Source organism: Pseudopipra pipra, chromosome 16, assembly GCF_036250125.1.
Source record: "Pseudopipra pipra isolate bDixPip1 chromosome 16, bDixPip1.hap1, whole genome shotgun sequence".
In the NCBI taxonomy this organism is placed as follows: domain Eukaryota; kingdom Metazoa; phylum Chordata; class Aves; order Passeriformes; family Pipridae; genus Pseudopipra; species Pseudopipra pipra.
The window spans coordinates 16,750,211-16,777,705 of NC_087564.1; the positions used below are offsets into that span (position 1 = coordinate 16,750,211).

General features: G+C 40.4%; 2 protein-coding genes and 1 long non-coding RNA gene across 10 annotated transcripts in view; 2 read left to right on the forward strand and 1 right to left on the reverse strand.

The window, feature by feature from the left end:
- On the reverse strand, positions 1 to 12,168 carry LOC135423368 (uncharacterized). 2 transcript variants are annotated; one of them, XR_010434785.1, is made up of 2 exons: positions 11,690 to 12,168; positions 1 to 5,206 (listed from the first exon to the last, which is right to left on the reverse strand). It is a non-coding gene; the product is annotated as an uncharacterized LOC135423368 (long non-coding RNA). The 2 variants fall into 2 exon arrangements; XR_010434784.1 differs by lacking the exon at positions 1 to 5,206 and adding an exon at positions 9,770 to 9,994.
- Positions 1,560 to 8,434, forward strand: LOC135423357 (interleukin-9 receptor-like). Its single transcript, XM_064673541.1, has 8 exons — positions 1,560 to 1,642; positions 2,042 to 2,150; positions 3,930 to 4,123; positions 4,838 to 4,983; positions 5,324 to 5,498; positions 5,736 to 5,847; positions 6,850 to 6,934; positions 7,426 to 8,434. Exons 1-8 carry the CDS (start codon positions 1,564 to 1,566, stop codon positions 7,963 to 7,965), a joined length of 1,440 nt encoding a protein of 479 aa, XP_064529611.1. The 5' UTR covers positions 1,560 to 1,563; the 3' UTR covers positions 7,966 to 8,434.
- The window catches only part of PDPK1 (3-phosphoinositide dependent protein kinase 1), a 27,035-nt gene continuing 11,652 nt past the window's right edge, over positions 12,113 to 27,495 (forward strand). Inside the window, exons 1-6 of one of the 7 annotated variants that reach the window (XM_064673540.1) lie at positions 12,113 to 12,238; positions 21,279 to 21,548; positions 22,599 to 22,641; positions 22,840 to 22,977; positions 24,142 to 24,286; positions 26,680 to 26,777. In XM_064673540.1, coding sequence (XP_064529610.1) covers positions 21,336 to 21,548; positions 22,599 to 22,641; positions 22,840 to 22,977; positions 24,142 to 24,286; positions 26,680 to 26,777 — 637 coding nt within the window. In that variant the 5' untranslated portion in view covers positions 12,113 to 12,238; positions 21,279 to 21,335. Of the gene's footprint in view, positions 12,239 to 12,271; positions 12,476 to 12,829; positions 12,849 to 12,897; positions 13,022 to 13,066; positions 13,094 to 21,278; positions 21,549 to 22,598; positions 22,642 to 22,839; positions 22,978 to 24,141; positions 24,287 to 26,679; positions 26,778 to 27,495 lie in introns of those variants that run through there. The other 6 variants (XM_064673534.1, XM_064673533.1, XM_064673539.1 and 3 more) reach the window with 6 other exon arrangements.

Here is a 27,495-nt window from a genome sequence, read left to right on the forward strand (position 1 = left end):
TCACAGGCAAGAAGTTTTCTGTGGATGCTGCTGTATAGCTTTGTGAAATTCATGACTGGAAGGATACTCTTGGTCATGGAGTCCAGTTCCTGCTGTTGTAGCCATCAGATCACTTAATCCCTTCAGTAAAACAATCCTAATGATTTAAATATCACAATCCTTGCTAAGCATAGGCTTTTTCTCGCTCACTTCTATTCTAGATTACTTCAGATCCTTTGTTGGTTTGAAATCATGATCTTATTCTATAGCCAGGCTGTATCTGTTTGGTCCTGTGCTAATGCTGTACTTAGTGTTTCTCCTATCCTGACACTCTCTCCCTTTTCCCCAGCTTGTCCTGAAAGAGAGATCATAATCTCTGGCAAATTTTGGTTGATAGTTGTTGGTTTGGGTTTTTTGTTTTTGTTTTTTTTAATAATAACTAACCCAAGCTCTTCTAAGACAGAAAATTCTCAGACCCTTACGTTAGCCCAGCCCTAGAACTCAGTTCAGTGTACGTGCTAGGCAAGCAGTGCAAACAGTGTTCCTCCAAAATTCTTTTATTTTCAAGAAACTGTTTTTGTTTTTTAGTGGTCTCTGTCTACAAACTCACTCCATGTTTTCTGGGTTTCAGGCTCCTTGGAGCATCACACTCCTCGCAGCAGTGCTGGGCTCATTTGCTGTGTTCAGGTAACAGCAAGTATTGCAAACTGAAAACATCTTTTAAAAACACCATGTATTGCTGAGTAGATCAGGTCCATATTCTTCGTATTAAACTTTGCCATAAGAATACCAAATCAGAAGCTTTCAGTGAAAAAGTATAATTTTAAATTAAAACTCGGGAGAGAATTCACAGAATGGAATTTCTAATTAAAAAAAAAAAAAAAAAAAGTGAGTCCAGCTTAACACTGTACAGAGGTAGTGTTCCATATTGCAGAAGATACACTTCAAACATCCTTACACAACCCTTCTGTGAACTGGGGTAATGACTAGGTCCTAAGTATTCTACATCTCTCAATGAATGCTTTGACCAGGAGCATATCAGTTATTCTCTGTTTCTCTTTTCTGAATATGCAGAAATTACATCTGCTCCAGGAGGCCCCTGAGCTGCAAATGTCTGGAGGCTGAGAATGTTTTCAGAGAAGAATATCTATGCTCTATTGCTATGATTTTCTCTAAGCATCTGGTTTCGGTTGCTGTCAGAAATGAGATACAGGGAAACGTGAACATTTTTTCCAACCCACTGTGGCTCTCTGCTGCTCTTAAATTGTCATAAACCAGATGCCAAAAATGCAGGAAGAAGGAAAGATGAAACACCCACCCTTTCACCCACCCTTGATCAAATTGCAGGAATTAAAGATTTCCTTTAATGCAGCTCGTTCTTTAGATTCCTGTACAAAGTATTATTTACTGCCATGAGAAGACCAGCTCCTATAGAAGAAATTATATAGCTGAGCTGGTGCCCTGAGAGATTCAAGATAAGCTTGCATCACACTTGCAGAAGCAAGTAGGTAAAGCTTCAACCTGCTGGTACAAATACTGACAAAACTGCTCCTAAAAATTGTTCTGTTTCAGATATTATCTGGAATGGGAAGAGTTGTGTGGCAGCTGGGCCTCTGGCTGTGTATTACTGCTGTGCTGCTCTTTGGTGGAGGAAGAGGGAGAGGTAAGAGGAGATCTGGAATAGGTTCACCGTAGGAAAACAGGCACATACCTGTGCTCATTTTTCATTCACAGACTCTTAAATATGCAACCCAAGATCCTGCCCTTTCCTAGGTCCCAGGAACTGGTACAGCTGGCTGGTAATGCCAAGCCTAGGGAACTGAGCACATACTGGATAAGCTGGGCAGCAGAAAAAGTGTAGCTACTGCCCAAGGTCCCTGCCCTAAGATCTTACACTCATCTCATGCAGTGAAGTGTGGTACAAGAGAGGAAGAACATGATGGGGAAGATTAGATGCAGTGTCAGTAAAGGAAGTACTAGCAAGTAATGCATTTATTTGATGTACTGAGCAAGGCCTCATCCAGTGATACATGAATCCAGCTCTGGTCTCCTTCCTCTGCAGAGCTCTGTGGCAGCCTGAGCTGCCTGAATAACTACATAACTACCGTGAACTGCACATGGGCGACGGAGAAGCCCGTGGGCGATGGACCTTTCCACCTGCATTTCACCAAGTAAGAGCCACATACCGAGTGCTGCCTGTGGCAGCCCCAGCCCTGGCATGGGCAGGATGGCATGGAAAAGCAGAGATGGGGTCCAGCTGTGGGCTTTGCTCCCTCCACAGCAGGAGACCTGTGGCACAGCTACCTTTGCCACCCCATCACCCCAGACCTGGGCTATCTTGGAAGCTGCTCCCTTTTGTGGGCCCACAGCCTCAGCTGGGGCAGCTGAGGTACAGTGCACACAGCTGCATGTTCTGCCAGCTCTGGCTATCCACTCAGTGAACTGTTCTGGCAGATGCCTCAGCATAGGGAGCCTTTCCTTCCTGGCCTTCAGTCTCTGTGATCTGGGAACTTCCAGAGCCCATCGTCCATGGAGCTCCCTAATCAACTTCTAATAATTTCTTGTCTTTTTGCCTAGAAATTAAACCACTAGTGGTTTAATCTATTAGCTAGTATATATATATACAAGTCCAGTGAGTTATAAGATTTAATAACAGATTTATTCAGTGCTGGTGAGGCCACCCCTGCAGTGCTGTGTCCAGTTTCTGGGCCCCTCAGTTCAGGAAGGCCATGGAGGGGCTGGAGCAGGTCCAGAGAAGAGCAACGAGGCTGGGGAAGGGACTCGAGCACAAGTGCTGTGAGGAGAGGCTGAGGGAGCTAGGGTTGTTTAGCCTGGAGAAGAGGAGGCTCAGAGGAGACCTCATCACTCTATCAACTCCCTGACAGGAGGTTGTAGCCAGGTGGGAGTTGGGCTCTTCTCCCAGGAACCAGCAGTAGGACAAGAGGGCTCGGTCTTCAGCTGTGCCAGGGGAGGTTTAGGTTGAATATTAGGAAAAAATTTTTTACAGAGAGAGTAATCAGACATTGGAATAGGCTGCCCAGGAAGGTGGTGGATTCACCATCCCTGGAGGCTTTTCAGATGAGACTGGATGTGGCATCAGTGCCATGGGCTGGGAACCACAGCTGTGTTAGACCAAGGGTTGGACTTGATGATCTCTGAGGTCTTTTCCAACCTGGTCGATTCTGTGATTCTGTGATTTAGAATATTATCTGAATAGTGTTTCCTCTAATGGAAACAATAGGGTGAATAGTTTGCTATGTGACAGGGTAATTTGAGATGAATGTGTTTAGATTATGCAATAACATTGTCTTGACCACCAGTAACTATTACATGAGGGTAAGCCATGCTGACATTAGATGCCTCATATTCTGGTAGGGTTAAGTCAAAAATAGCCTAGCTCTAAATAATACTGGGGTTTAGATCTATGAAGAACTGCCAAGCTGATAAACTGTGATATCCCTGTTTCTTGTGGGATCACATGCAACGTGAAAAATTTGCTAATAAATGGCTACACCACAAAACAACAAACCAACTTCCAACATGTTTTGCTGTCAGTACTGAAGTTTGTTCCTAGCAAAAGAGGCCTTAATGTACAGCTCATTGCTTCTGTGCTGTGCAGTTGTAACTAACTTCTTCCCCCCTACCCAGCTGCTTTCCTGGCAATGACATGCAGCCCTCTCACTTTCAGAGAGGGCAGATATTGGGCTCTGTATGCAGCTCCTTGAAGGTCTGGTGCTTTCAGCAGAGAGGTTATGAAGGCATCTCCTTCCTCCCTATTCAGCCCTGCCATCCAGCCAGCTTTAGGATTGCTTTCTGTGCTCTCTGCACTAAAGAGGTTCATGGTATTCCGGAGTGTGGTGGTGTGCTAAGCTGCCACATGTTCTTCATAAACTAAAAAAACACTTCATTGTATGCCTTCAAAGAAACTTTCAGCCTTTTTATTCTTCTAGCCTCTGGTCAAAGGGCCACAACGCCAGCTGCAAACTGACTGCCACAGAGAGCATGCAGAATCAGTACCACTGCACAATTCATTTAGCCAGCCAGATCTTGGAAACAGATGGTTATAGAGTCTCTCTCCAAGGAAACTTCTTTGGACGTAATCACAAATACATTACCTTTCCAGTGTACAATCCCCGCAAGCACAGTAAGTATGAACAAGGGCAGTCATGAGCTGTGGCTCTGCCCAGCAGCTTTGGGGTAGGTCTGATATGCTCTCTAACAAAGGGTGTCTCAAAGACAGCAAGTGGAAACAATGAAAACAAGCCAGACTGTCCATTCCTGGAGAGTGTGCTGTGTGGACTGTACCAGTGAGGATGCAGTCCCTGAGTCTCTCCATTCTGACCTTTCTAGGACTTTAGAGAGGGCTGGCTCTGGAGCATCTTTCAAGAAGACTTCGCACTTGCATCATGTTTTCTTGTGCCATAGATAATTTACAATTAGATTGCCACAATTGTTTGTTTTGTTGTTTTACTTTTTCCTGAGGAATTATCTAATGAGAAATCAAAGTCACGGATTTAATCGAATGTCCCGTGGCCTGGTACTTCAGAGAAATGCTCTAGTATCTGAAATACTAGTATCTAGTGTCTATATGTGTGGTATGTTTTTAGGGCAGAATGTGACATCCAGAGTGGTTCTTTGCTTGCAAGATTATCCCCAGAGACTGCTGGAGTTATCGTTAATTTATGTCAGTTCTGTAGCTGCTCTGATCCAACCTGGAAACTAATTTGGTCTACTTCTGGTCTTAGTATCACTCTTCGGACCAAGCTTTATCTTCCAAGACTTTAGTCAGCCTGGTATCACGCATCTCCTTTTGTGATGTTCCAAATATTGTGAAAAAACCTGCCTCCTCTATTTACAGTAAAACTTGATCCACCTTTGAACCTCCAGAGCAATGCCACTGCCAGCAAGTGTCAGATATGGTGGAGTGTGTGGAATGTGCCTTGGTACCTCGTTGAAATTCTCCAATATGAATTGCAGTATAAGGAGTACAGCATGTCCTGGGAGGTAATGGATGAGACACACAGTGATGCTGCCTTGCTCTTTGGGCATAACAGCCTTGCTAATCAGCTCAGGGCTCTCTGCCAGCTGACTCTTTTAATCTGGCCTTTCTGGTTTCCCATATGAAGTCTGAAAGATTTTATATAAATCAATTCTGGAGATCAATAACTCTTCTCATGACCCCTACGTTCATAAGTCACCCATCCTCATGCAGGCCCTCTTCTTGCACCTAAGAAAAGAGAATTTGGAAAAGAAAAGGGAAAAAAAACAACAACAAAAAAGAGTATTTAAAAGACCATCCCTTTGCCCAGCCTTGTTAACAGAAATGCTTTGCAATACTTTTCAGATTGCATTGAACAAGACACCATCCAGTTCACTGCCACAGATAGAAATTGAAGCAACAGAGCTTCGCAGTGGCATTGCTTACATTGCAAGAGTTCGCTGCAAAATTTCTGAAAATGAGAATTCCTACCACAGTCAGTGGAGTGAGTGGAGCCAGACAACGGTGTTTCAAAAAACAGGTACAAAGAATGTTGTTTTCATCTTAATTCATTTCATGTCCATGTTCCAAAAAAAGGGAAGATATGTGGAAAAATGGAGCTTTACAAAACAGAACTAGCTTTCTTCAAGTATTCATAGCCAAGTTACTTTCCTTGAGAACTTTAGCAGCCTGTTTCATTTGGATTGCTTGGTTATTTGGAGTTCTATCTTGACTTCTAGACTTTTGCTAAAAATTTTTGTGCTGATTGTTTTCCTAGATGTACCAAAACTGTCTGAGAAGATCTTAAATACCACTATGCAGCTCTTGTTCATTCCTCTGAGTTTGGGCACTCTACTCTATTTATTCTGGAACTGCAAACTTTCTTCAAGGTATGTGCTAGTTTTTCATTAAGTTCCCCTTGATCTTTATGGCCTGAAGAGGATAAATCAAGAGTTGTTATATCCCTTTTCCTTCCTGTTTCTCCTGCACAGGCTCAGTCACTGTCAAAACCTCTTTTGACAGTCATGGGACATGACATATTCCTTGGCTGATGATAGTTAATGACCCACTATACAGTCCTTAAGGAGACCAAAGTACCCTTGTGACTCCCAAACTCAGCTGAAACTCAAGGATGAGGGTCTCTTGGAGTTAAAGAAATTTAAAGCCATGGAAATTTCTTGTTAAGCTTCAGTAGATAAATTAAAAGTGCAAGTACCTAGCAATCCATAAAGATGGTTAAACTGATGTCAATGTTAAGCTACTCGTGACATACGTGGCAGCAGTCGGTATGTAAAATACCAGGATAGGCAAGCTAGACTGACTCAGATTCTGTTGAGAACAAGTTTACAGAGAACAAAGTGGTTTAGAACCTTGGTTCAACCATCTTCTGCCATTTTTATGCTGTCAGAGCAAAAGTAAATCTCCTACCTCTTTTTTTTTCTGCCTTGACATACATTATTATGCTCCATACACACATCATTCTTAGAGAAACAGAATACTTGACAAAATGCGATAAAGTATTTTACAGGATACACTCTAATAAATGGGCAAGAATGTCTGGCAGAATTTCTCTGTCTAAATCTAATGAAGCTAGAATTCTCTAAAACACTTCTAGAAACAGTGGTTTAGATCAAGGAAGTTGAAAAACAAATGTTTCAATAGCTTGGTGCATATAATGGGTAATAGACCAGTAATAAGTTTTTGGATATTCCTAAGAAACTTTTAAGACTGCTTCAGGCTAGAAACATTAAATGCATGCATAGGTAGCAGACAAACGATTGCATGAGATGTCAGAGATCATGGTAAGTGTGGAGATTGCATCCAATCAGTATCATGGAGACAGAATACAGAAAAATTTTCCGGGTTTTTTAAGAGTTGTTTTCTCGCTTTAGGGCAAAAAGTCTCACCTGCTTTAACATTCCCACGCCAGCTGCTTTCTTTCAGCCACTCTATAGTTTGCACAATGGGAATTTCAAGGTAAGAAATAAGTTTAATTCCTTTCTTATGATCCTCAGTTCATGATGGGAGGATTTTTTTTTTTCTGGGATTAATCATTCTAGCTCCTGAGCAGAGTTACTGACAGGTGGTTCTGCTCTTCCTGAGAGTTTACAGTTTCTCAGTTTCTTGTCTCCACATACTAGCTGACCAGCAGAGCTCCTGTCCAACTTCTCGCTCCTTAGAAGTAGAACCCCTCTAGTCACTTTGAACTCTGGCTGAATCTAAAAGGTGCACCCTGTCCTTTCAAAGCCAAAGCAATACAAGTAGCTCGCATTATATTCTGGAGGTGAAATCTTGTAAAATTTCTTGTAAAGCTTTGTGAAATTAGCAGCTAGATTGTCTACCCTATTACTCTAACTTGGCCTGTTATATTTGCACTAAACCTCTGGATTATTGTGCCAAAGCTATATACACAGAATATTTTGGAATAACTATGAAAAATGACCCAAACTTATTGATCCTTTCACTAGGACTGGGTTGGACCTAATGAGGTTTGTAGCCAATTTGGAAGAGAAGAGGCCAGCAACTCAAGCAAAGTGACTGCAGATAGAGTTTCTGATCTAAACACCCAGGAACTGATTTCCCAGATCTCCTGGAAACCTCAGGAAAGCACAAATCTGGTTGCTGCAGAAGAAAACTTTGTATTTGCCCCAGGTTCAAGCCAGCAATATGTCCCCAGTAGGTATATAAGAGCTGAAGAGATAGAAGTGAGGCCAGGACTATTGTTTGCACTGAACCATGCTGATGACACAGCTGGCCTGAAAATCTCTGAAATAATTAAAGACAATTCTGAGAGCCCTAGCATGGGAAGGAATTATTCCTCTTATTCACAGCATGGAAAGGGTGACTTTCTTATGCTTCAGGAATCTTTGGAGATAGAAGATGTGTCCTTCAGTGGCAGTGACTATTGTACCTTGTGTGACAATGATACCACAGGAGGTCTGATTCCTGCTGAACCACTGAAGCTCTCCGATGGCAATAGTCTTGTCAAACATCAGAATGATCAGTGACCTTCCCTGAGGAATACTGCCTACAAAGATTCTGGTGCTCTTCTCTCACCTCCCAACATTGTCTTCCTAAGTGGCTTAAATGGTGACTGTGCAGACAATTGCAAACTTGTATAATTTTAAAATAAATCTTCAATTCCTGTACTTCAGAACAAGATTGTGACCAAGTCCTCTGGCTAGCAAATACTACCCCTACAGGCATGGCAAAGCCCAACTCCAGCAACATCTGTTGTCTCAGAGATACATTACCATGCCCTTCCCTGAATTAACCTCCTGCCAGCAGAGGTCCAGTAACCGCCGGTCTAAGGAGGCAGCAGCAGACCCGCTGTTTTTCCTCAGGAAGAGCTATTGGAATTGTGTGCCTCTTGGAAGCAGCAATATTTGCAATGTGATGAACCATGATTTAAACTCCATAATTTTTTTAAGCTATGCATAATTCTTCATAAAATCACAATAAACGATTTTCGCTAAAGAGGGTAATTTTGCTTCTTAATGCATTGATGACTTCAACTGGTTCCTGATTTGATCAGAATTTGTAATTGCTCTATTTAAAGATCATCAGACAGTGGACCTTGATCTTTATTATTGTGAAAGGCTCTAACTTTTTATTTTGCAATAACTAAGCCTCATGTACTGCTTTGATTTTAACAAAAATTTATCTCAAGGTTAAGTGGCTGGGCTGATCTAATGGAGAAAGATGAAAAGCAAGAACAGCACACATGAGGCTTACTTAATCACAATACAGGCCAGGCCTACTGGCTCTCCAAGGTGGTGAGTCCTTTGTCTTAACTGCACAACAGGTACAGCCTTTCTGAGCTGGATATCTAGAGATTTACTTTCTGTCCTAGAAAATACTATACACAATTAATTTACCACCAGGCAGATTTCTGGAGTCTTAGTTGGATCTCCTCAATTTAATAGGCTCAACAGTTTTAGCAAGCATAGTGAGATATGTAGGCATGCATCTAAACTAGCTGGCACATGCATATATACAGTCACATACATTTATTCCTCTGTCTTTGGAATGCTTCCCTTGTCTCTCTGCTGACCATTAGCACTGAATAGTTTTGACAAGGCAAAGAAACATTTCATTTATAAGTAACAAAGTAGGTTGAGACATCCTTCCCAAAAAACATGCTAGGCCAGAGAATTGTTGTGAGGAGTCTTCAACTGTGAGAAAAACAGGAACAGAAGGAGAAGTTCACATCCAATTTGCATGACAGCCATAGGAGGTAACAGCAGTGATTTGTTTTCAGTGTTGTAAGCAAAGGGCTTACTTGATATCTGAAAATATTATCCCATTTATGGTTCTTTGTGGTTTTTAACTTGTGAAAACTGTATTCAAGTGTGCTTCTTTTACTATACCTCAATCTAATGGCAAGAGAAGAATGTGCTGTTGCTGTTGTTAAGAGTTGCTATAATTTCCTCAGGATAAGAAAATCATATAACAAGACTACACACCTGAAGGATTTTGGTGATCCTAAACTTTTAGACCCCATGGTGTGGTTTGATGTAGTGTCTCAAATTTCAAATCTTCAGAATCAGAGGGATGCTTTCTGAAATTGTCAGATCAATTGTATCTTAAATCTCTCAGATCTTGATAGCCCTTGCTTATGAACCTGTCTGCACAGAAAGTGAACCAGTTTCATAAAATCTTGCTCAGTTAAGAAGGTATTCTGTACTAGGAGTATTAGCAAAATCAGAGTGGGAACGATTATATTCAGATATGGTAAGGAGCAGCAGGTCAGGCTATGGAAGGGAGAACAAAAAACTTCATGAGATGAAGAAGCAAAAGAAAACAGAGAGATTGAATGTAGTCAGAAATTACTTGAGAGAAATGAAAAGTCAAAGATGATGCTGCCCGAGTCCATTAGGGTAGGACAGGAAGACTGTAACAACTGAGTCTGCAGGTGATGAGAGGCTGATGGTTAAAAAGTTGCAATAATATTCCAGCATCAGCGGTTCTCCAGATGAAACAACTTTCAGCTGCTTCTGCTTTTATGGAGTTACTTATAAATGTTAGTTGTTGTCACTAGAAAAAAAGAACAAAATACCTCCGCTTTACAATTAGGTCTTTGGAACAATCAAAGCCTCATTTTCATTCAGCCAATGAAATACTACAAATTTTTTACAGAAGTAGTCTATAAAACTCCTTTTTCCCCCTGGCCTTTTGCTTTGTGTTTTTATTTTAAGGTTTTCTGTTCATTTTTTGTGTGTGTCATGTTTGAGACTGGTATTAGGATCAAGCTATGTTTTTTAAAGCTTCTTCTAGAATCTCTGAACTATTCTAAGGCTGAGTTTTGCCTCTAAGTATCCTTCCAGTGGAAGATAGAGAACTACAATCTAGTAATGAGACATAATATGGGCTCTGGTCAAGCCTGTGAAGCCTTTCATATCCTGGGACTACCAAGTGCATGCTGTGTGTATCACCTGCAACCAGAACAAAGTGGCCAGCAGTTTCACGTGAGTCTGACAGAACTGTCATGTAATATTATTATAAGTCTGCACTTCTCTGTTGCTTCCTTTCTTTGTGTTCACAACTCTATGTTGTGTAATGTTTGAAACAGCTCTAAACTAAGCTCTGTGCAATCCACACATTTTACTAGTTCTATGATGAGCCTGATACTTTTTGAGCCTTATAAAAATATGCACGGACATAAACAAACATAAATCCAACTGGTCAATCTGCTGTCTGGACCATTGTGATATTGTCTAGAAAAAAATTGTGCCAGATGAAATGGAAAAGAATCTGCCTTTTGACCAGGAGGATCTCTTTGAAGAGCAGCGTTCAGTAGCCACAAACACAGTTACAGCATTAATCTGGGGACAGAGGGGCTAGAGAGCACCCAGACAGAGAGGGACCTGGGAGTTTGGATTGACAAGAAGCTGAACATGAGCCAGCAGTGTGCCCAGGTGGCTAAGAAGGCCAATGGCATCCTGGCCTGGATCAGGAACAATGCGGCCAGCAGGTCCAAGGAAGTGATTCTTCCCCTGGACTCAGCGCTGGTGAGGCCACACCTGGAGTGCTGTGCCCAGTTCTGGGCCCCTCAGTTTAGGAAGGACATTGAGGTCCTGGAGGCGGGCCAGAGGAGGGCAACGAGGCTGGGGAAGGGACTCAAACACAAGTCCTATGAGGAGAGGCTGAGGGAGCTGGGGTTGTTCAGCCTGGAGAAGAGGAGGCTCAGGGGAGACCTCCTCACTCTCTACAACTCCCTGAAAGGAGGTTGTAGCCAGGTGGGGGTTGGTCTCTTTTCCCAGGCAAAGATCAGCAAGACAAGAGGGCATGGTCTCAAGTTGTGCCAGGGGAGGTTTAGGTTAGATATTAGAAAGAACTTCTTCAGAGAGAGGGTCAGACATTGGAATGGGCTGCCCAGGGAAGTAGTGGATTCTCCATCCCTGGAGATTTTTAAAAAGAGACTGGATGTGGCACTTAGCGCCATGGTCTGGGAACTGCAGCAGTAGTGGATCAAGGGTTGGACTTGATGATCTCAAAAGTCCCTTCCAACCCAGCTGATTCTATGAATGCCTAAGCTACACAAAAGCTTTTTGCTACTTGGCAGAGTTTCTCTGAGAGGCCTAAAATGTGACTACAGTCTGAAAATGAGTGAAGGTAGGGTTACAACAATAAACTACACATCTCCACTGACCCACGCATCCAACCTATTAGAAGATTACTATCAGTTGTTCTACTCATCTGTTGAAGAAAAAGATGAGAAAATTATCATACAGGAAAGCTGGCTGGCTGTTGTCCTTTTCTGCCTCATCCTTTTGAGTAATGCCTCACAATTCTGTGAATTCCTTGACAAATTCCAATTGTCCGCTGCAGTTTCGTGGTCGGCGGGGTCCCCACTGGGTCCGGGGGGCGCGGGCCGGGGCGGCGCTCGCACACGGCCTGACAGGGCGCCGTTAACGGGCCCCGCGGGCTCGTGCGGGCCACGGGACACAAGGGCCTGTAGGAACGGCCGCGGGAAGGAACCCCAGTTCGCAGAGCGAACACCCGCCCCGGAACCGCCGCGGTGACGCACCTCAGCCCCGGGCTGCGCTCCCGAGCCCCCGCCCATGCGGTGACGTCACTGTCCGCCCCTCCCTCGGCGTCGTGGCATGAATCCGGATGTGAGCGCGCGAGGGAGGGGCGGCCCCGCCCTTTTCCGCCCTCACCTGGCGCAGCCTGCGAAGCGTCACCCCTACAACTGCTCATGCTCGATCCGGCTCGGGCGCGGAGGCTGCCGGGGCCGCCCTGTCCCGGCCCGCGCGTGAGCAGCAGCTGCGGCCTCCAGTGAGCGCGCGGGGCGCGCGGAAGTCCCGCCCGCGGGGGATTGTTGTGGTGACGTCACGGGCGGGGGACGCGGGTGCCCCTTTGGCTCGGGCTGGGCCGAGCGCCGGGCGCGGAACGGGCGGGGAGCGACCCCGGGCCGGGCAGGCCATGGCCAGCACCGGCAGCCCCCTGGTGAGTCCGGGCGCGGGGGGCGGCCCGCAGGCCGGGCGGGCCATGGCCTGCACCGGCAGCCCCCTGGTGAGTCCGCCCGGGGCCGCGGCCCGCGGGTTGCTTGCGGAATAAGTAGGCCCAGGCGCCGGGGCCGGCCCGTGAGCGGTGGCCGCCCGTGCCCGGCGCTCTGCTGGCGGCGGGGCGCGGTGGAGTTTCGCTGGCTGCCGCACCGCCTGCGGCCGTTGGAGCAAGGCGGGCGGGCGCTGCCCTCTGTGGGGCCGGTCTCGGCGTTGCTGCTCCCAGTCCTCCTTCCGCCCCCCGCTCCTGGGTCGCCGCGGGCCTTGCGTGAGGACCCCGCTCCCCGCTCGAGCTCGGTCCTTCCGCGGGAGGAGGCGAGGCCTTGGCCGAGAGTGAAGGGGCCGCCCCGCGGCCTCTCGTGGAGCTCCGTTGCCGGTTCCGGGTACGGGCCGTTGGCGGAGCTTTGCCGGGCCGTCTCCCACGGGGAAAGCCGGGGCTGTTACCCTGGGGGAGGCAGCTGTTACTCTGCAATCGAGTTCATTTGTAGTGGGAACAAACGCGTGAGGAAGATCGTGAGGGTCACAGTAGGACGCCGTTTCACACGCAGTTGTTTACGTTAGTCTGACACTGTAAAGCTGTGACATTTTGTGTACACTAATATAAGATGGAGTTGTAGCCGGTACATAGGTGTGGTAATGGTAAATCTTAATTCACTCTGGAGGTTGTACAGTTTACTTAGTGTAGACCTTCACTCGTGAAAAGAAAAATAACCCCCAGCTTTCACTGATGCTGGTGTAACTTAACCGGCAGTGCTGTGTTCCTTATCCTTGTGTGCGTGCTGCTGTGCTTTTAGGTCATGTGTTGTTTCTGTCAGTTCCAAGCTGCCAAGCTCCACTCTGCAGCACTCTTCTGTGTGCAGACTGGCGTAGCCGTGGTGATTGTTGACATCCTGTTTCACTGTGCTGTCCTCTTCATGCTCAGTGATTTTTTTCCTTAGGGTGTTGCACATAATCATATTTGTTGACTGAAGAATGGAAATATTGCATGGAGTAACCCTACAGAGCTCATGAGATGCTGCATCAAGGACTATGAAACAAACCAATGTTTGGTTATTAAAGGCATTAATTTTGCTATTTGATGGAGCTCTATATAGCTGTTTCTTAGCATCAGAAATTATTTTTGTTTACTTGGACTCTTTTAAACAAGGAGTATGCTTCCCTTTGTGCTTCTGCCCTTGCTTATTGCCTGTCTTTTGAGGTTTTTCTCTCCAAAGTACTTGCATTTCTGTTCCTTTTCTAGATACAGTTTAAGTCCCTGCCCATAAGAGAAACATGCAGAGGGGGGAAAATTAAGAACAAAGTTGACAACCATTTTTGTAAAAATTAAGAGATTTTTTTCAGGGTAATTTCTTTAATTCCTTCTCTTCCATTCTGTTTAATATTTCTCTGGTCAGGTGAGTGTACTGACAGGCAGCACCAGATAGAGGTGGCTCCATTCAGCTGTTTTTTTAATGCAGGTGATATCACATATGGGAAATTTCTGAGGCTGAGCAAGTTACTGTTAATGTTTGTGTGATCGAGTTAATGATTTGCGTGATGGAGTTCTGTGATTATTTTATTGTAAATGCATAAGATGGAATGGGAGGGAGGGGAATAGAATGCAGCTTTGAAAGGAATATTCCAGCAATTCTCCGCCAAACCAGTTAATTTCTATATTTTTATATGTGAGAACAATTCCAAAAACATTCTACTATTTTTTGAAGACGTGGTAAAAAAGGAGGGAATTGTACTTTTAAGAGGGAAAAAATTTTAGTGCTGCTTTAGTTGCAGAGATCAGTGTGGTCTTAGTTTTTGTTGTTAATGCCTTCCTTGTAAGTATATTGGGTGTCAAATCAAGAAGTGCCCTTTCTCTCAAAATGAAGAGTCTGGGAGTATGGTAATTTATGTCTTCTTTTGCAGCACATCTTCACTGGAATGTTTAGCTGCTCTAGCAATTATTAGATTCTACCAGTGTTTCTGACTTGATAAAACCTATAGTGTAATCATGGATCTGTCCAAACAAAACTGCTAGCTGCCTTTTTTTTTTTTTTTTCCAGTGGAACTAACATGAACTACACTTTTTAAGTAACTGGATTCTCAATAGAGTAAGTTCTGCATCTATGCTAAGAATTAGATTAGGCTATATTAAGAGTTATGTTTGTAGTTATTTGTAGCTGTAAAATTTCCAGATAGGCTTGAGAGGTTTTCCCTACATACCTATCTACTTAATATTCTCTTCTCTTGAGTTTTCAGCATAAAGCTATGCTTAGTGCTTATCACTCGTGTAGGCTTTTAATTGGGATAATTTTTCTGTAAATCCCTTACCAGAGCAGGCCGCAGGAATAGAAAATAGTAAAAGATGTGGATGTTGAAGAGGTACTCAAAGGTTGAAAAACTGAAAGTTTTAAGAGGAGCAGTTTTATATACATTCATATTTCCAATGTAAGAAGTGCTTGTAGCCCTAAGAAAGGAGATGATCCACGGAATAATCTGGGTATAATAGCAATGTTCAATTAAACAATGATTCCACTGTGGAGGTAGCCTGTTTACTTTAAAGCAAATTGTTTTTTGGGTTATTGATCCATTACTTACAGTACCAGAAGTAATGTCTGTTTCTTGTAGCTCTTGAGACTCAATAATTAGATTGCTGTAGCTTGCCATTGTAAGACACCCAGCAGTCTTGGGCTCATTGCACTTCCCTAAAGCAGATCAGCTGGAAAGCAGCAGTGCAGGAAAAACTTGGAAAGAGATGCTGACTATTGAAATTCTTGCAGGAGTTTTTGTACAGAAGGCATGAAACCAGCGGCACAATCACTTTGTTGGACTGAAAAATGTAGTAAACCGGCAAAGTAATAAAAATAAGTTTGATCTATGAAGATGTGAAATATTTTAGTAACCCTTGTTTTTCAACAATAAACTTGTATTTTATATAGTTATTTTTTCTCTAGAAAAACTGTAGGGATTGCTGTAGAACTAGCACATCTCTGGCATCAGAAAATATGCAAATGAACTTACAGTATGTTTGAAAGATAAAATCCTTTTCCAAGTCCCTCGTATTGGAGCTTTCTGAAGAATATGTGTGAAGCCAAGGAATCACTGTTTCTGGTATTTCAAATAAGAAAATCTTTCTTTGCAAGTGGCCAAGTTAGATTATGTGTATGTAATAAAGAAGCAAAAAAGGGGAAGGAGCTGATTGTCCTCCCTCCTCACTTCCCTTTCTGACATCTTACTTGCAGTTAAGCTTGTGGAAAGTTATCACAGTCTAAAGTGTTTGAAAGGACTGAACACAACATGCACACAGTTAGCTGTTTGGTCTAGAACCTTATTTTTAACATCTTATGGATTCTCTTCAACAGCGCTGGAGGAAATAACTGTTCTGCTGTGTGACTAAATACTGAACGTGAGAGTTGCTTTCTGCTTTAAAAAACAAGCTGTAGATACTTCACCTGGCAAATACTTTATAGTTCTTTATGGTGAAAAATTACAAGGATTAACTTGCATAGCGCATTCTTCTGAAAAGAAAGTATTAAATTTGGTGTTTGGTTCTTTAGTAATCCTGCAGAAATTTAATTTACAGTTTTTGACTGTGCCATGGATCCTTTATAGACTCTATCTATATACTGCCACTTCTGTGTGGTTTCTTCTCTGTTCTTCACACCAAACCGTTCTCTTTGCCTCCTCAAGCTGCTGGTGAGGAGCCTGGCATTGGAAGTCCTTCTGTGTGTTAGTGGGCCCCATCCCTGCTGTGCAGCACCTGAACATCCTTGTGCCTCAGGAGTAGCTGCTGGTGTAGCCTGGGATCTATAGACCACTGTGATCACAGATGGCTTTTGTTTTCTTGTGAGCTAGCCTAGATCTGTTTTATGTGAGATGAATTCTCAATGGCTTGTTTACATTATAGCTATTTGGGCCATAGACTGACTTTAGATTTTTTTATTTGGGCCATAGGCGGACTTGGAGATTTTTGTGGTTTCCTGTTTCTGATTTGTTTTGAGGCTCAAGGCGGTGAAAGGAGGCCTTAAATAGTCTCTGTCCCTGAAGGTGCTTGGAACTTAAGTGCTTTGCCTAGCAGTAGAGGAGGTTAGAGTGTAACTGGCTGATATGCAGGTTCTTACAAATCCTTTCATTAGCTTTAATCCCTACCTGAATTTGGAATTAGAAGCCTGGAAATTAGTGGCAGGAAATGCCACTGTATGTAAGGTGGTCAAATTTAGAGAAAGGCATTGACATTAACTAAAATCTTGGATCAGCATTGCTCTGTATGTGAAAAATTAATTTCTATAGAAACAAAATCAGTCTTGTAGATAAAATATCTTTATTCCCTAAATGAAGAGTCAAAACAGTCTTATAATGCGGAGGTGTTCTCTTTGCTTCCAAATCATTGAGCCTATTTGCTATATTTTTGCTGATATAACCTGAAGCTGATATTCTCATTACTCACTTATGTATGAACTGTGTTATGGATTTACTGCACAAAGCAAAGAACATCAGTAGACAAATAGTACTTCTGTTTCCCACTATCACAAAGGTGCCAGCCATTTTAGGTAAAATAGTGTCTTTGAAGAATTATCTGTTCCAAGCTTTTCCCTTCCACTAATTCATATAACGTTTAATCGTGGAATGTATTACCAAGACATGATTTTTAAAGATCTCTTCTTGTCTTTTAAATTATGGTTATTTCTATGAAGATATTTTGTTAAGAGATTTTTTGAGGGGACAGTTTTATGCAGTGCTTCAATGAGTGCTTACCGTCCAGCATTTGAGAAACTTCAGATAACAGTGGGCATGAAGGTGAGCATAGCTGTTTTGGTGGGTCGACTCCTAGACTTGTTTAATCAGTTAGCATAGCATTCTGTTTAAACAACAACAAAAAATCCTCCTTTTATATAGCTGAATGCTTTTGAAATTTACATGGTTTATTCATAAAAATGGTCTATTGAGTAACAGTTTTTCATGTGGCAACTTCTGAGATCGAAAAATGTCACACCAGATAGATGTATGATTTCAGATTCTTTTGCAAAACAAATTTGTGTTAAAATAGTTTTTATAATTGAAATATGAGATTCTAATCTGTTCATTTAAATGTAGTAATTGGTAACCATTTATGAACCTTGATCAAAGTATAGATTTTGACAAATTGTTTGGCTTTGGACTGTTTTGCTGACTAATGGTCAGTTTCTTCAAGATGTGTGGAATTGATGGGCAGTTTGTTGGGTTATGAGCTAAATTCTAAGTTCTCTGCAGTCATCTTTGCATACCATTTGATGATGAGGTTTGAAGGAGTGCTGATGCAGCTCTATGCAACATAAATGCAAACCACTGTGCTAGAGGAGACTAATGTTTGATGTTAATGCTTTTTAAATATCTACAATTAATACTCGGAGTAGAGCTTGTTTGCTGCAATTTGAAGAAAATGGCTTATTCTGATCTTCAAAGAACTTTTCTGTAGAAAAGAGCATCCTGTTGTCTCAGGAAAATATCTTTGTAACATAGTATAGTTTTTAATAAATGCCTTTTTTTTTTTGGAGAGGAGTGTTTGCTCTTAGAAATCCTGTTGAACTTCTGTCAAGCTGAAACTGAGCAAAATACATGTTTGTAAATACCTCCAAATTACTATGATATTTTAATTTAATTTAATGTGGCTGTATGTACTAGAGTGTCAAAGTTAACTTGTTAGGTTAACTTGTTAGGTTAACCACAATTTACTAGCTGTGTGGTGCATTCAGAAGTACTGCTGAGGCTTGGTTTAATCTATGTTTTGTTCCATCCATTACATGCTTGATTTTAGGTTATAATGACAAGACAGTGACAGCATCTAATGACACTTTTTAATGAATGTTTTTTCTCTTTAGGCAAGTATCTTCATTCCTTAGAGGTAATAATAATGTTGGCAGATAGTTGTATTGTTAAATTCTTTAAACTATCTGACAGACTTCTAGCATATATAAATGGAAACTGGCATGCAATGGAGTTTGATAAATTATTCAGTATATTGTTTCTCTATGCACAGATGTACAACTGGTTAACAGAAAGAGGATGCTGTTGGTCACTTAGGGAAGGCCTGACAATCCATTTTTAGGCAGAAGTCCAGAGCAGAAATAGACATGAGCATGTAAGGTCTGAGAATTGATGTTTGCTGCAGTTTATGAGAGCACACTATCTAATGTTGCTCTGGCTTGAGTTCATTCAGGGCACTCTCTCTGGCGTACTCACAGTTTATGAAAGGAAAACTGCTGCTAAATATTGATGGGGATCACACAATAGTCATTACAGTTTCTGCAAAACACTCCTGTGTGGGATTGGTATATATTGGGAAGTGCAACCTGTACTGTGCTCTTTGCACTGAAAGGTGAGGCTTTTAGTTGGATTTTCTTATTCTGAATCAGTGTTTCTTTGTATCTTAAGTTTCTTGTAGCTGAACTACACTGCTTTTGCCTGCATTCTCATTTTAAGTACTAAGAGGCATAGTCTGAGGACATATATTCAGGCCTTGGTATCTGACCTGCTGAGTTGCTTTTCAATTTTGGAATATGCTGGAACTCCCAGGGTGTGTTGCACTTTAGCCTTTGAAGTGGAGACTGTCACAAATAGGTATTGGGGAACACAGAGAAGGTAAACATTTTAATTGTGGGATATGAGGGGGGAGGAGGCCAGTGGGAAAGCTGTGTGTAATATCTGTTAATTGCCCCTTCTGATGCTCTTTTTCAGATACAAGATGTATGTCAGATGCAGTTGCTGCATCTTTGTCAACTGTCTGAAACACTAGTGTGCCATGAAAAGAATATATTAAGTATAACTGCCAGCTATTAATTTTTTCCCTTTAAAGCCCCAGGTTGTCAATGTTTAAATTACAAGCAATACAAAATAAATTTCAATTTCAGAACTTTTAGTTTATATGACAATGTCAAAATAATTTACAAAACCTCTCAGGCCAACCCTATCTAACTTAAACTGTCTTTAGCAGAATCTCGGTATTGATAAACAGTGGCAAGTCAGCTTTATTTCTAAAACAACAAAACACCTGTCCACTGAAAGCAGTTTTGCCTTCTCTTAATGTGAAATAAAAGCTTTTATTCCTTCTTAATTGTGCAGGTTAATATAAGGAATTCACATTTTTACTTCAAGATCTATTAGTTTGTACAGTAAGTCTTAGAGTCGTAGATTTTGGAAGATGTCCCTGTACCAAAGAGCTGTGTTTGGCAGAGATGTAAGACTATTCTGTCACAGAGATGTGATGGAATACTACGACAGCCAGGGAGGCTCTCTTGTACTATATCATGTCATATCTGTTTTGAAAGCCTCTCAGTTTTCATTTGTAAGTGAAAAGATAAATTTATAGATATCTCAGTGTGTTGGTATGTTGCTTTCTGAATCCTGCAATTTCTTAAGCAGACTTTGGTGATATAGGGCATCCATGTTTGTATTGATTTATATTCATGATAGTCTGTGAATTTCTTATAATATTTTAGTCTAGCACTTATGACATACACCAGTCCGTAGTTCTTATATCCACTAAGGGTTCTGTTGAATTGCAGGTGATCCTAATTTTCAGACTTCTGTATTACCACATGGCTGAAACAGTCAGATTGTTTAATAAACACACAGGTTTCAGGAGCTCAATCTAGTCAGATGATTAGATTTTTTTTGTTTCCCAGGAGTTCAGTGTCTTGATTTTTCTCCTGAAACTGGTTTGTTTTGGTTTTTTTCCTTAATGTTTGCACCCTACTAGTGGCATTAAGACCTTGCTTCTCCTAGTTCATGCTTTCTAATTCTGCGTATTCAAGTATGGACTAGCTTAAGTTCATTCTCCACTTGTGTCCCATCGTTATACCTAAGTACTTGGACCATATTTTAATTGTAGTCATGTTTTGGTAGAAAGAAAAGTAAGGTCTAACTCTTTATCTATGTGTTTAGGTACCGTTTAAGTTTTTGTTGTCAGCAGAAGTTTAGCAGAGCTCTGCTATTGTTTACATTTTATGGCCAGTTTCACGTAAAACATCTGAAGCAGGTCCTGAGAGACTAATGGTGTTTTACCAAAAGAGATGGAAAGCAGCTTGACAAGATTCCTTGGTCTTACTTAGGGAAAATTGATGAAAGGGTACCAAATGATGATTTGCTTTGTATATTGCATGAATCAGTTTTAGGAGTGTGTTTCTTGTACTTGCTGTTTTCTGGGCAATGTCTGGTTCTTTGTTTTGCAGTTGGGTTGTCTTTATGTGACCATATGTACAATTTGAATAATATAATCTCCCTTGTTTTAAAAGGTCATGAACCAGAGCATTCTTCAAAAAAAAAAGTATTAGATATTGCTGATTATTAAACCCTCCAGCTGATCTACCTTTTGTATGTTATCTCTTTTCTTCTTGTCCTTCCCCAATTGTACTGAAGACAGTGAAATTCCAAGTAAAAAAATAAGAATGTGTCCTTTGTCTCCAATAAAGTTTTCATGTGTTCATTTACAGTTCATTGTAACTTGGATTTCTGAACTAATGTTACTAGTAAAACAGATATTCATTGTATAACTAGAAGTTTAAAGATCATGTTATTTGTAGGAGAATATACTGTGAAATTTGGTAACTTGGTGTTAGGGAGCATTTTTTTGAGTTTGAAAAAAACATTAATTAAATATTCAGACATTTGACTTACGGCTGTATGACAGCCTGACCTAAACAGAGTTGTTTAACAAATTGGAGCTGCCAAAATAAATACTGACATTCCCTCCTAAAGAAATTTCTAATGATAACTCTTACAAAGAAGACTTTATGTGATTCTTGTATGGAAATAAAGTGCTGTTGCACCAGGTATGGGAATAACAGTTTCATTTCTCTTTTCAGTATGATGCTGTTCCAATCCAGTCAAGTGTGGTGTTATGCTCCTGCTCATCCCCATCAATGGTGAGGAACGAAGCAGATTCCAGCACTCCATCTGTCATTTCTCCCTGTGGCAGCAGACAGGGATCTAACATGGAAAGCACAGCACCTGAATCAAGATCTAATTCCAGCTCCTTGCAGCAACATACAGGACAGCAGCCTCCACAGCCTCGAAAGAAACGACCTGATGACTTCAAATTTGGGAAAATTCTGGGTGAAGGATCTTTCTCAACGGTAACTTTGCTTTTTATAAGAGGTGCCAAATATCTTAGATAAACTTCAAAATTTGTTGTGTGTGTAAGATTGATGAGATTTAAATCTGGAAAGAACAGCTTGAAGAATAAATGAATGGGACATAGCGGTTTTAAGCTGAACTATTAAAATAGTGTTGCACTAAATATGGGTGCTGATTTTTTCCAAGCACCTTCTAAATTCATAAAAAGTTCCATTTTATCCTAATGTCTTCATGCTTGGATTTTCAGTCAACATTGCTTTCTAATATAATTGTGATAGCATAATAGCTTATGTTAAAAGTTTATGGTATAAAGGATTGGAACTGGCCTAGGAGTTTGTCTTTGTAAGAACTATGCAATTAGTATAAAGTTGAGATTCTATCAAGGTGTTGAAATGGATATAAACTTACAATGGGAAAGCCTGAAAACTTTAGTCATTTGTTGTTACAAGATTATTGCTCACATTCAGGCAAGGGGGACTTTTCCCTTTAATTTGAGCTTTAATTTGTGTTCCCCCAAAATCTTCTCTTTAAAAATGTAAACCTGCTTGCCTGAAATTTCGTCTCTTGCTTCTACTAATTGGAAATCTGCCATTGCCTTTATTTAAATCTTCTTAACAAACTGTGAGTAGTTAAAAGTTCTGTGTGACTTTTTACTTTTGGTCTCTCAGATAAATTTTGTCTTTCAATCTTCGCCATTTATGTTAAGGAAAGTACTGTGACAATTAGATTTTTATAAATATTCCTCAGCCTGTGCCTTTTCGTCCCCTCTTTAAGAAGATTTGGCGATTTACTGTGACTTATGTTACAACCTTCAGAATTCTTCTGGAAAAAAAGTAAATCATTGTTTTCCCTCTCAAGTGTGTCTTTTAGCAAAACAAGCGTTGTTGTGCTGAACTGAATTTCCACAGAAGTCTTGTTGAAGCCAGCATAATATGAACACATGCTTAAATATTTTGTTGTGTTCTGAATACCGACTGGAAGATCAAAATCGGTGTTAGTGTACATCTTTAATGACCAGTTACAGTATGTTTTTTCTCCTCTGGCAACAGGTTGTCTTGGCTCGAGAATTGGCAAGTTCTAGAGAGTATGCCAGTAAGTATTGGCTCCTTTAACATGAACTATTAGAAAATATAATATCAATGTAGTCCTGGTACAAAACACCTGTTGAAAAAAACAGAATTAGTGGTTTTATGATAATTTTATCAGACCAAAAAGCCCCAAAACAAATTACTTAGATGGACTTCATTTGATTGTACCTATTCTATTTTCACTCTATTTTTTTTCATTAAGTTAAAATTCTAGAAAAACGTCATATCATAAAAGAGAACAAGGTGCCATATGTGACACGAGAGAGAGATGTAATGTCCCGTCTGGATCACCCTTTTTTTGTGAAACTCTACTTCACCTTTCAGGATGATGAAAAGCTATGTATCCTTTGTGTTTTAAAACTTGCTGTAACACTTTCTTAACAGGAACCCAGTTTAGGTTCCTTTGAAACATGGTCTAACAGGAATGATGAAAATAACTTCAGGTACTTTAAATAGCCTAATGTACGTGCTGCAATTTTTGCAGTCATGCTTTTAATAGAAATTAAGCAGATGGAATGAGCAGGTCCCCTCAAAGAAAAGAGTGGGTGTCTTGTGGGATGGGGGAGAGCAACAAAGCAAATTGTCCGTGTGGTAAATGTTGAAGGGTGACTTGCAACGATCCAAGTTTAAAGTAATTTAAAAATACTAAATTGGGGTGGTGTATGAGAAGTGTTTAAGAAGTATTTTATTTGTGATATGTATAGTAAAACACCACGATTCCTATGTTTAATAGGGGTAGCCAGCTATATTTACCACTATTTTTTTTTTGGCAATTAGAGCTATTATTAAAATTTTTCTTGTGTAAAAGTGCTTACAGAATAATCTGAATCTTCCGTTTGGGCTTCTGTTTCCCGTGCTCTCTCTCTAGCAGTAATTGCAAAGTACACTTTCATCCTGGAAGCTCACTGGTTGACAGTTGGCTTTATTTTTTTCCTTGTGAAGAAAACGTTAATGATGCGAATTTCCTCCTAAACTTTCTGCTTCCAATTGGCTGTGCCAAGGCTAAAGGGATAGATCAGTCTGTTTGTGGGGTCAGTAAGTAGTTGTGGTTTTCCCAGAGGCTGCTGGCAGTGCTCGCAGGCCCTAGAGTTCATGCAGCATACACTAAAAGAGCTCACAGAGCCTCTTTGTAGTGGAAACACTTGCTCTGGTACTTCTCAGGTGATGGGACAATTTTAAACTTATAACAGTTTTTACTGGAAATAATTCTTTTTGAGGGCAATTATGTATACAATTTAAATTAATTAGTTGGGTCACAAGTCTGAAAAAACAACAAAGTTACCCCTTTATGTAGTCTTTGCTGTGCTAAGAAATTGGGACCTGTGTCCTAGGTTGTTAACATATTGAAGTAATTATTTTGGGCTGCTGCCGTGTAAAGTTTCAAATTAACCAACTTCTTCCCTCCTGTTTATGTATTTTTAGTATTATTCTTATCTTTGGAATGAGATGTGGGGATTTTTGTTTTAGAATGGCTTAGAGATAGACCTTAACTACTTACATGCAGATTTTGGGCTTAGCTATGCCAAAAACGGAGAGCTGCTAAAGTATATACGCAAAATTGGTTCATTTGATGAGACCTGTACCAGGTTTTATACTGCTGAAATTGTATCAGCCCTGGAGTATTTGCATGGGAAAGGAATAATTCACAGGTAATACAAAGTTGAGACCAACATGCAGTTGATTATGTCTTTTTCTAGAAACATTCTTTGTGAATTTTGTGGAAATGAGCACATAGTAGCATTTGATCAGCACTGGTACTGTTAACATCAGTAGCTAAACATAGAAAACTTGAGGAGGAGAGCCAATCTCTGTTGTTATACAAACTGTTGTAGCAGGAAGAAGTAAGAAAACCTTTTGACCTAGAATTAACATTACCAGAAGCTTGTCTTTCAAGCTGATCAGTTGGTTTGAAAACAGAAACAGACTTTTTGTTTAACTACACTTTTTTTCCTGTGCTGTTATGTAGCAAATGTAATTAGAATTTTTCTGGTGTGTGATTTAGTGTGTGCTATATAATCAAGAAAAGTAAAATTAATCTATATCAGTTTTCACTGAGTGAACAATTTCCACAAAGCTGAACAATAATTAGGTAAATGGTGAAATCTAGCAAAGTTTCTAATAGTACTTTCACAGTTGTTCTGAATGTAATTGTATTCTTTGGATAATCATGTTTTTTCATTCGTGTTTATTAAATAAATTAAGGTTTTAAGTGCTAAACATCTGAGCTGCAGAACTTCTTTTTGGGTAAGGAATCTATTGTGTCTGTAGGTTACTGAGCAGTTGTCGTGAAACAGTAAATGCTAGTTAGCAGAAAGCTGGCTGATTATAATTCTGATAGCATTACTTCTTTCAGTTACATTTAAAAGGAAAAAATGTTCTTCTAATACTTTTTTGTGTAATAATTTGGAATAGAATCTAAGGGGGATGGATGTGGAGAGTATGAAAGCATAAAATTTTCCACGAGGGTGAAAAAACATTCAAGAACTCCCAGTTTCATTCACTTTTACAGTCCATGTGTTAGGCTGAGAGAAGGCTTATAAAATGAATGTAGCACGATTGTCAGTGTTACTAAGCCTATTTTGGAAATCTTGTGTTACAGAAGAGCTGCTTTATGCTTGTCTTCATATGAAGGCCCTTATGAGAAGCTCAAAAGAAAACAGTGAGATTGTGCAATTAGAGAACTTAGTATGAAGTTTATAAGGCCACAGCTCTAGCAGTGCCTGAAAGCTCTTGGGATTTTCTGCTGCCTAAAGAAATAGGACATGAGATAGAACCAGTTTCAGATGTCAGGCTACTCTGGAAAAGTTATTACAGATATATCTCTATGTATCTAGTTATATAGCTATAGATCCGTAATACAGTATTAATGTAGGTGTATAATATAAACACTGTGTATATGTGTTACAGAGTACAATATGTCTACATACAAATGTATATGTAAAAAAACCCCACACAGAGCTGTTAAAAGGGTCCATTCCATTCATATACTTTCTATATCTCTCTGAGATTAGTTACAGGAAAATGAAGAGGATTTTTATGGCTTGTATGTCATAATTACTTCATTCCAATTGCTCTCTGTGCTAATCTGCAGACTCTAAATTGTACAACCCATGCTTTTTCATTATAGGGGGCTGCAATCCGACGAAAATAATGCTGCACAGTGGTTGATGGAAACAGCTTTAAAACAGCTTTGAATTTGTACTGTTTTTTTTTCTTACCAGTCAACCAAAACAGCTCCCATGCTCCAAATTTCTTTATGAGCATTCAAAGATACTGCTTAAGAGGGGGAAGTATGTCATCTTTTCAGCTGAGGAAACTTTGTGCAAAGTAATACTGTATCAGTGTCACCCTTATTTTATGCTCCTTATTTTGTTGCTGAGAAGCCTCTTGACATCTAACTCTATATTACTTTCTATTGTGTTCGTCATACTGTGAGGTCTGGTTTTATTCAGAAAATGGACACTGGTGGCAGTGTCCATGCAAATGGTAGGCATACATTTGAAAGAGAGATTATACATGGAGGTGGTTTACAGTTCTTACGTAGTCTGGACATTTAGCTGGGGCTGAGTTTGCCAGCTGGAGTTTGACTAACTGGAGTTTTGCACAGAGGAAACAGGCCTAGAAGATCTTAATGCTGTATCAGTCTGTCAGGTGTTATTTAAATTAAGGCTTTGGAGTGAAAGGGCTTGGGTTTTTGTGTGTGTTTTTGTGGGGTGAGATTTTTGTTGGGATTTGTTGGGAGGTGCTTTTTTTTTGTTTGTTTCGGGGAGGTTTGTTTTTTTTTTTAATGGGTTTTTTTCATTTCTGTTGAGATGCACAGTAGTGTAGTTTTGAGATGATTAATTTAGAAAAAATGTTAATTAAGGGGCTTATCCAAATCTGATAGTCTGCAGGTTGACAGCTACAAGTTAGAAGAAAGTTGTTGCAACAATGTTTATAGAATGTCTACATCATTTATGATTACATTGCGTACCTAAATCACTAGACAGTTTTGCAACTTTCATTTGTATGGTGTTTGAATATAAAAATCTGTCTTTTCTAGGGACCTTAAGCCAGAGAACATCTTATTAAATGAAGATATGCACATTCAAATAACAGACTTTGGAACAGCGAAAGTATTATCTGCAGATAGCAGACAAGGTATGCCATGATTTATTTCATTATGTAACACAGATAATTATAGCAAGTGATCCTTTGAAAATGTACATATGTTGTATTTACCAAATTGTAACTTTCAAATATCGTCAACCTCATCTAAATCGCTGAGATCTTGAAACAGTTTTGAGTGTCACTGCTTGGATTATGTCAGAAAAGGTAATATTTGGTGTAGTGTTATAGCCAGCTGGATCACCAAATATAGTGGGAAGTCAAACTACTTCAAATTACTTAGTTTTCATTTGCAAGACAAGAATACAAACAGAGGTATTGTGGCTCAGCTGATACAGTAAGTTTTTACTCTGCTTATGTCTTTAACTCCACATTTGTGCAACTCTGATAGCCACTGAAGGCTATAGAATTCTTGTGTTGCTAGTTTTTAGTAATAACCTGTAAATAGATGCTGCAAACAATGCCTGAAAAAAGCACTAAGCTGAAGTGAATTTGATAACCTTTTTTTCTTGAATGTAGTAAGCTTGTGTTGGTAGATTTTAGAACTGACAGAGTACCTAAATGCCCAACTTCTTGAACCACATGAGTGTCACTGAGATTGATTTGTTTCTTCCGAGCAGGTTGTGTGGATTGATAGAGAAATTAAATTCCCATGGGTTCTTGGTAGCATTATGTAACTTGCAAGGGATTGCCTTTGCAGGTTTCTTTAACTGGGTTGGTACAGGGGAGGAAAGGAAAGATTGGTTTATCC

What these genes read in the sequence shown, in the direction of transcription:
- LOC135423357 (XM_064673541.1), top strand. Translation starts at nt 1,564, where the DNA reads ATGGGAAGAGTTGTGTGGCAGCTGGGCCTCTGGCTGTGTATTACTGCT. An exon ending in TTCCACCTGCATTTCACCAA is followed by an intron (nt 2,151 to 3,929) that starts GTAAGAGCCACA and finishes TTATTCTTCTAG; the next exon opens with CCTCTGGTCAAAGGGCCACA. An exon ending in GTACAATCCCCGCAAGCACA is followed by an intron (nt 4,124 to 4,837) that starts GTAAGTATGAAC and finishes CTCTATTTACAG; the next exon opens with TAAAACTTGATCCACCTTTG.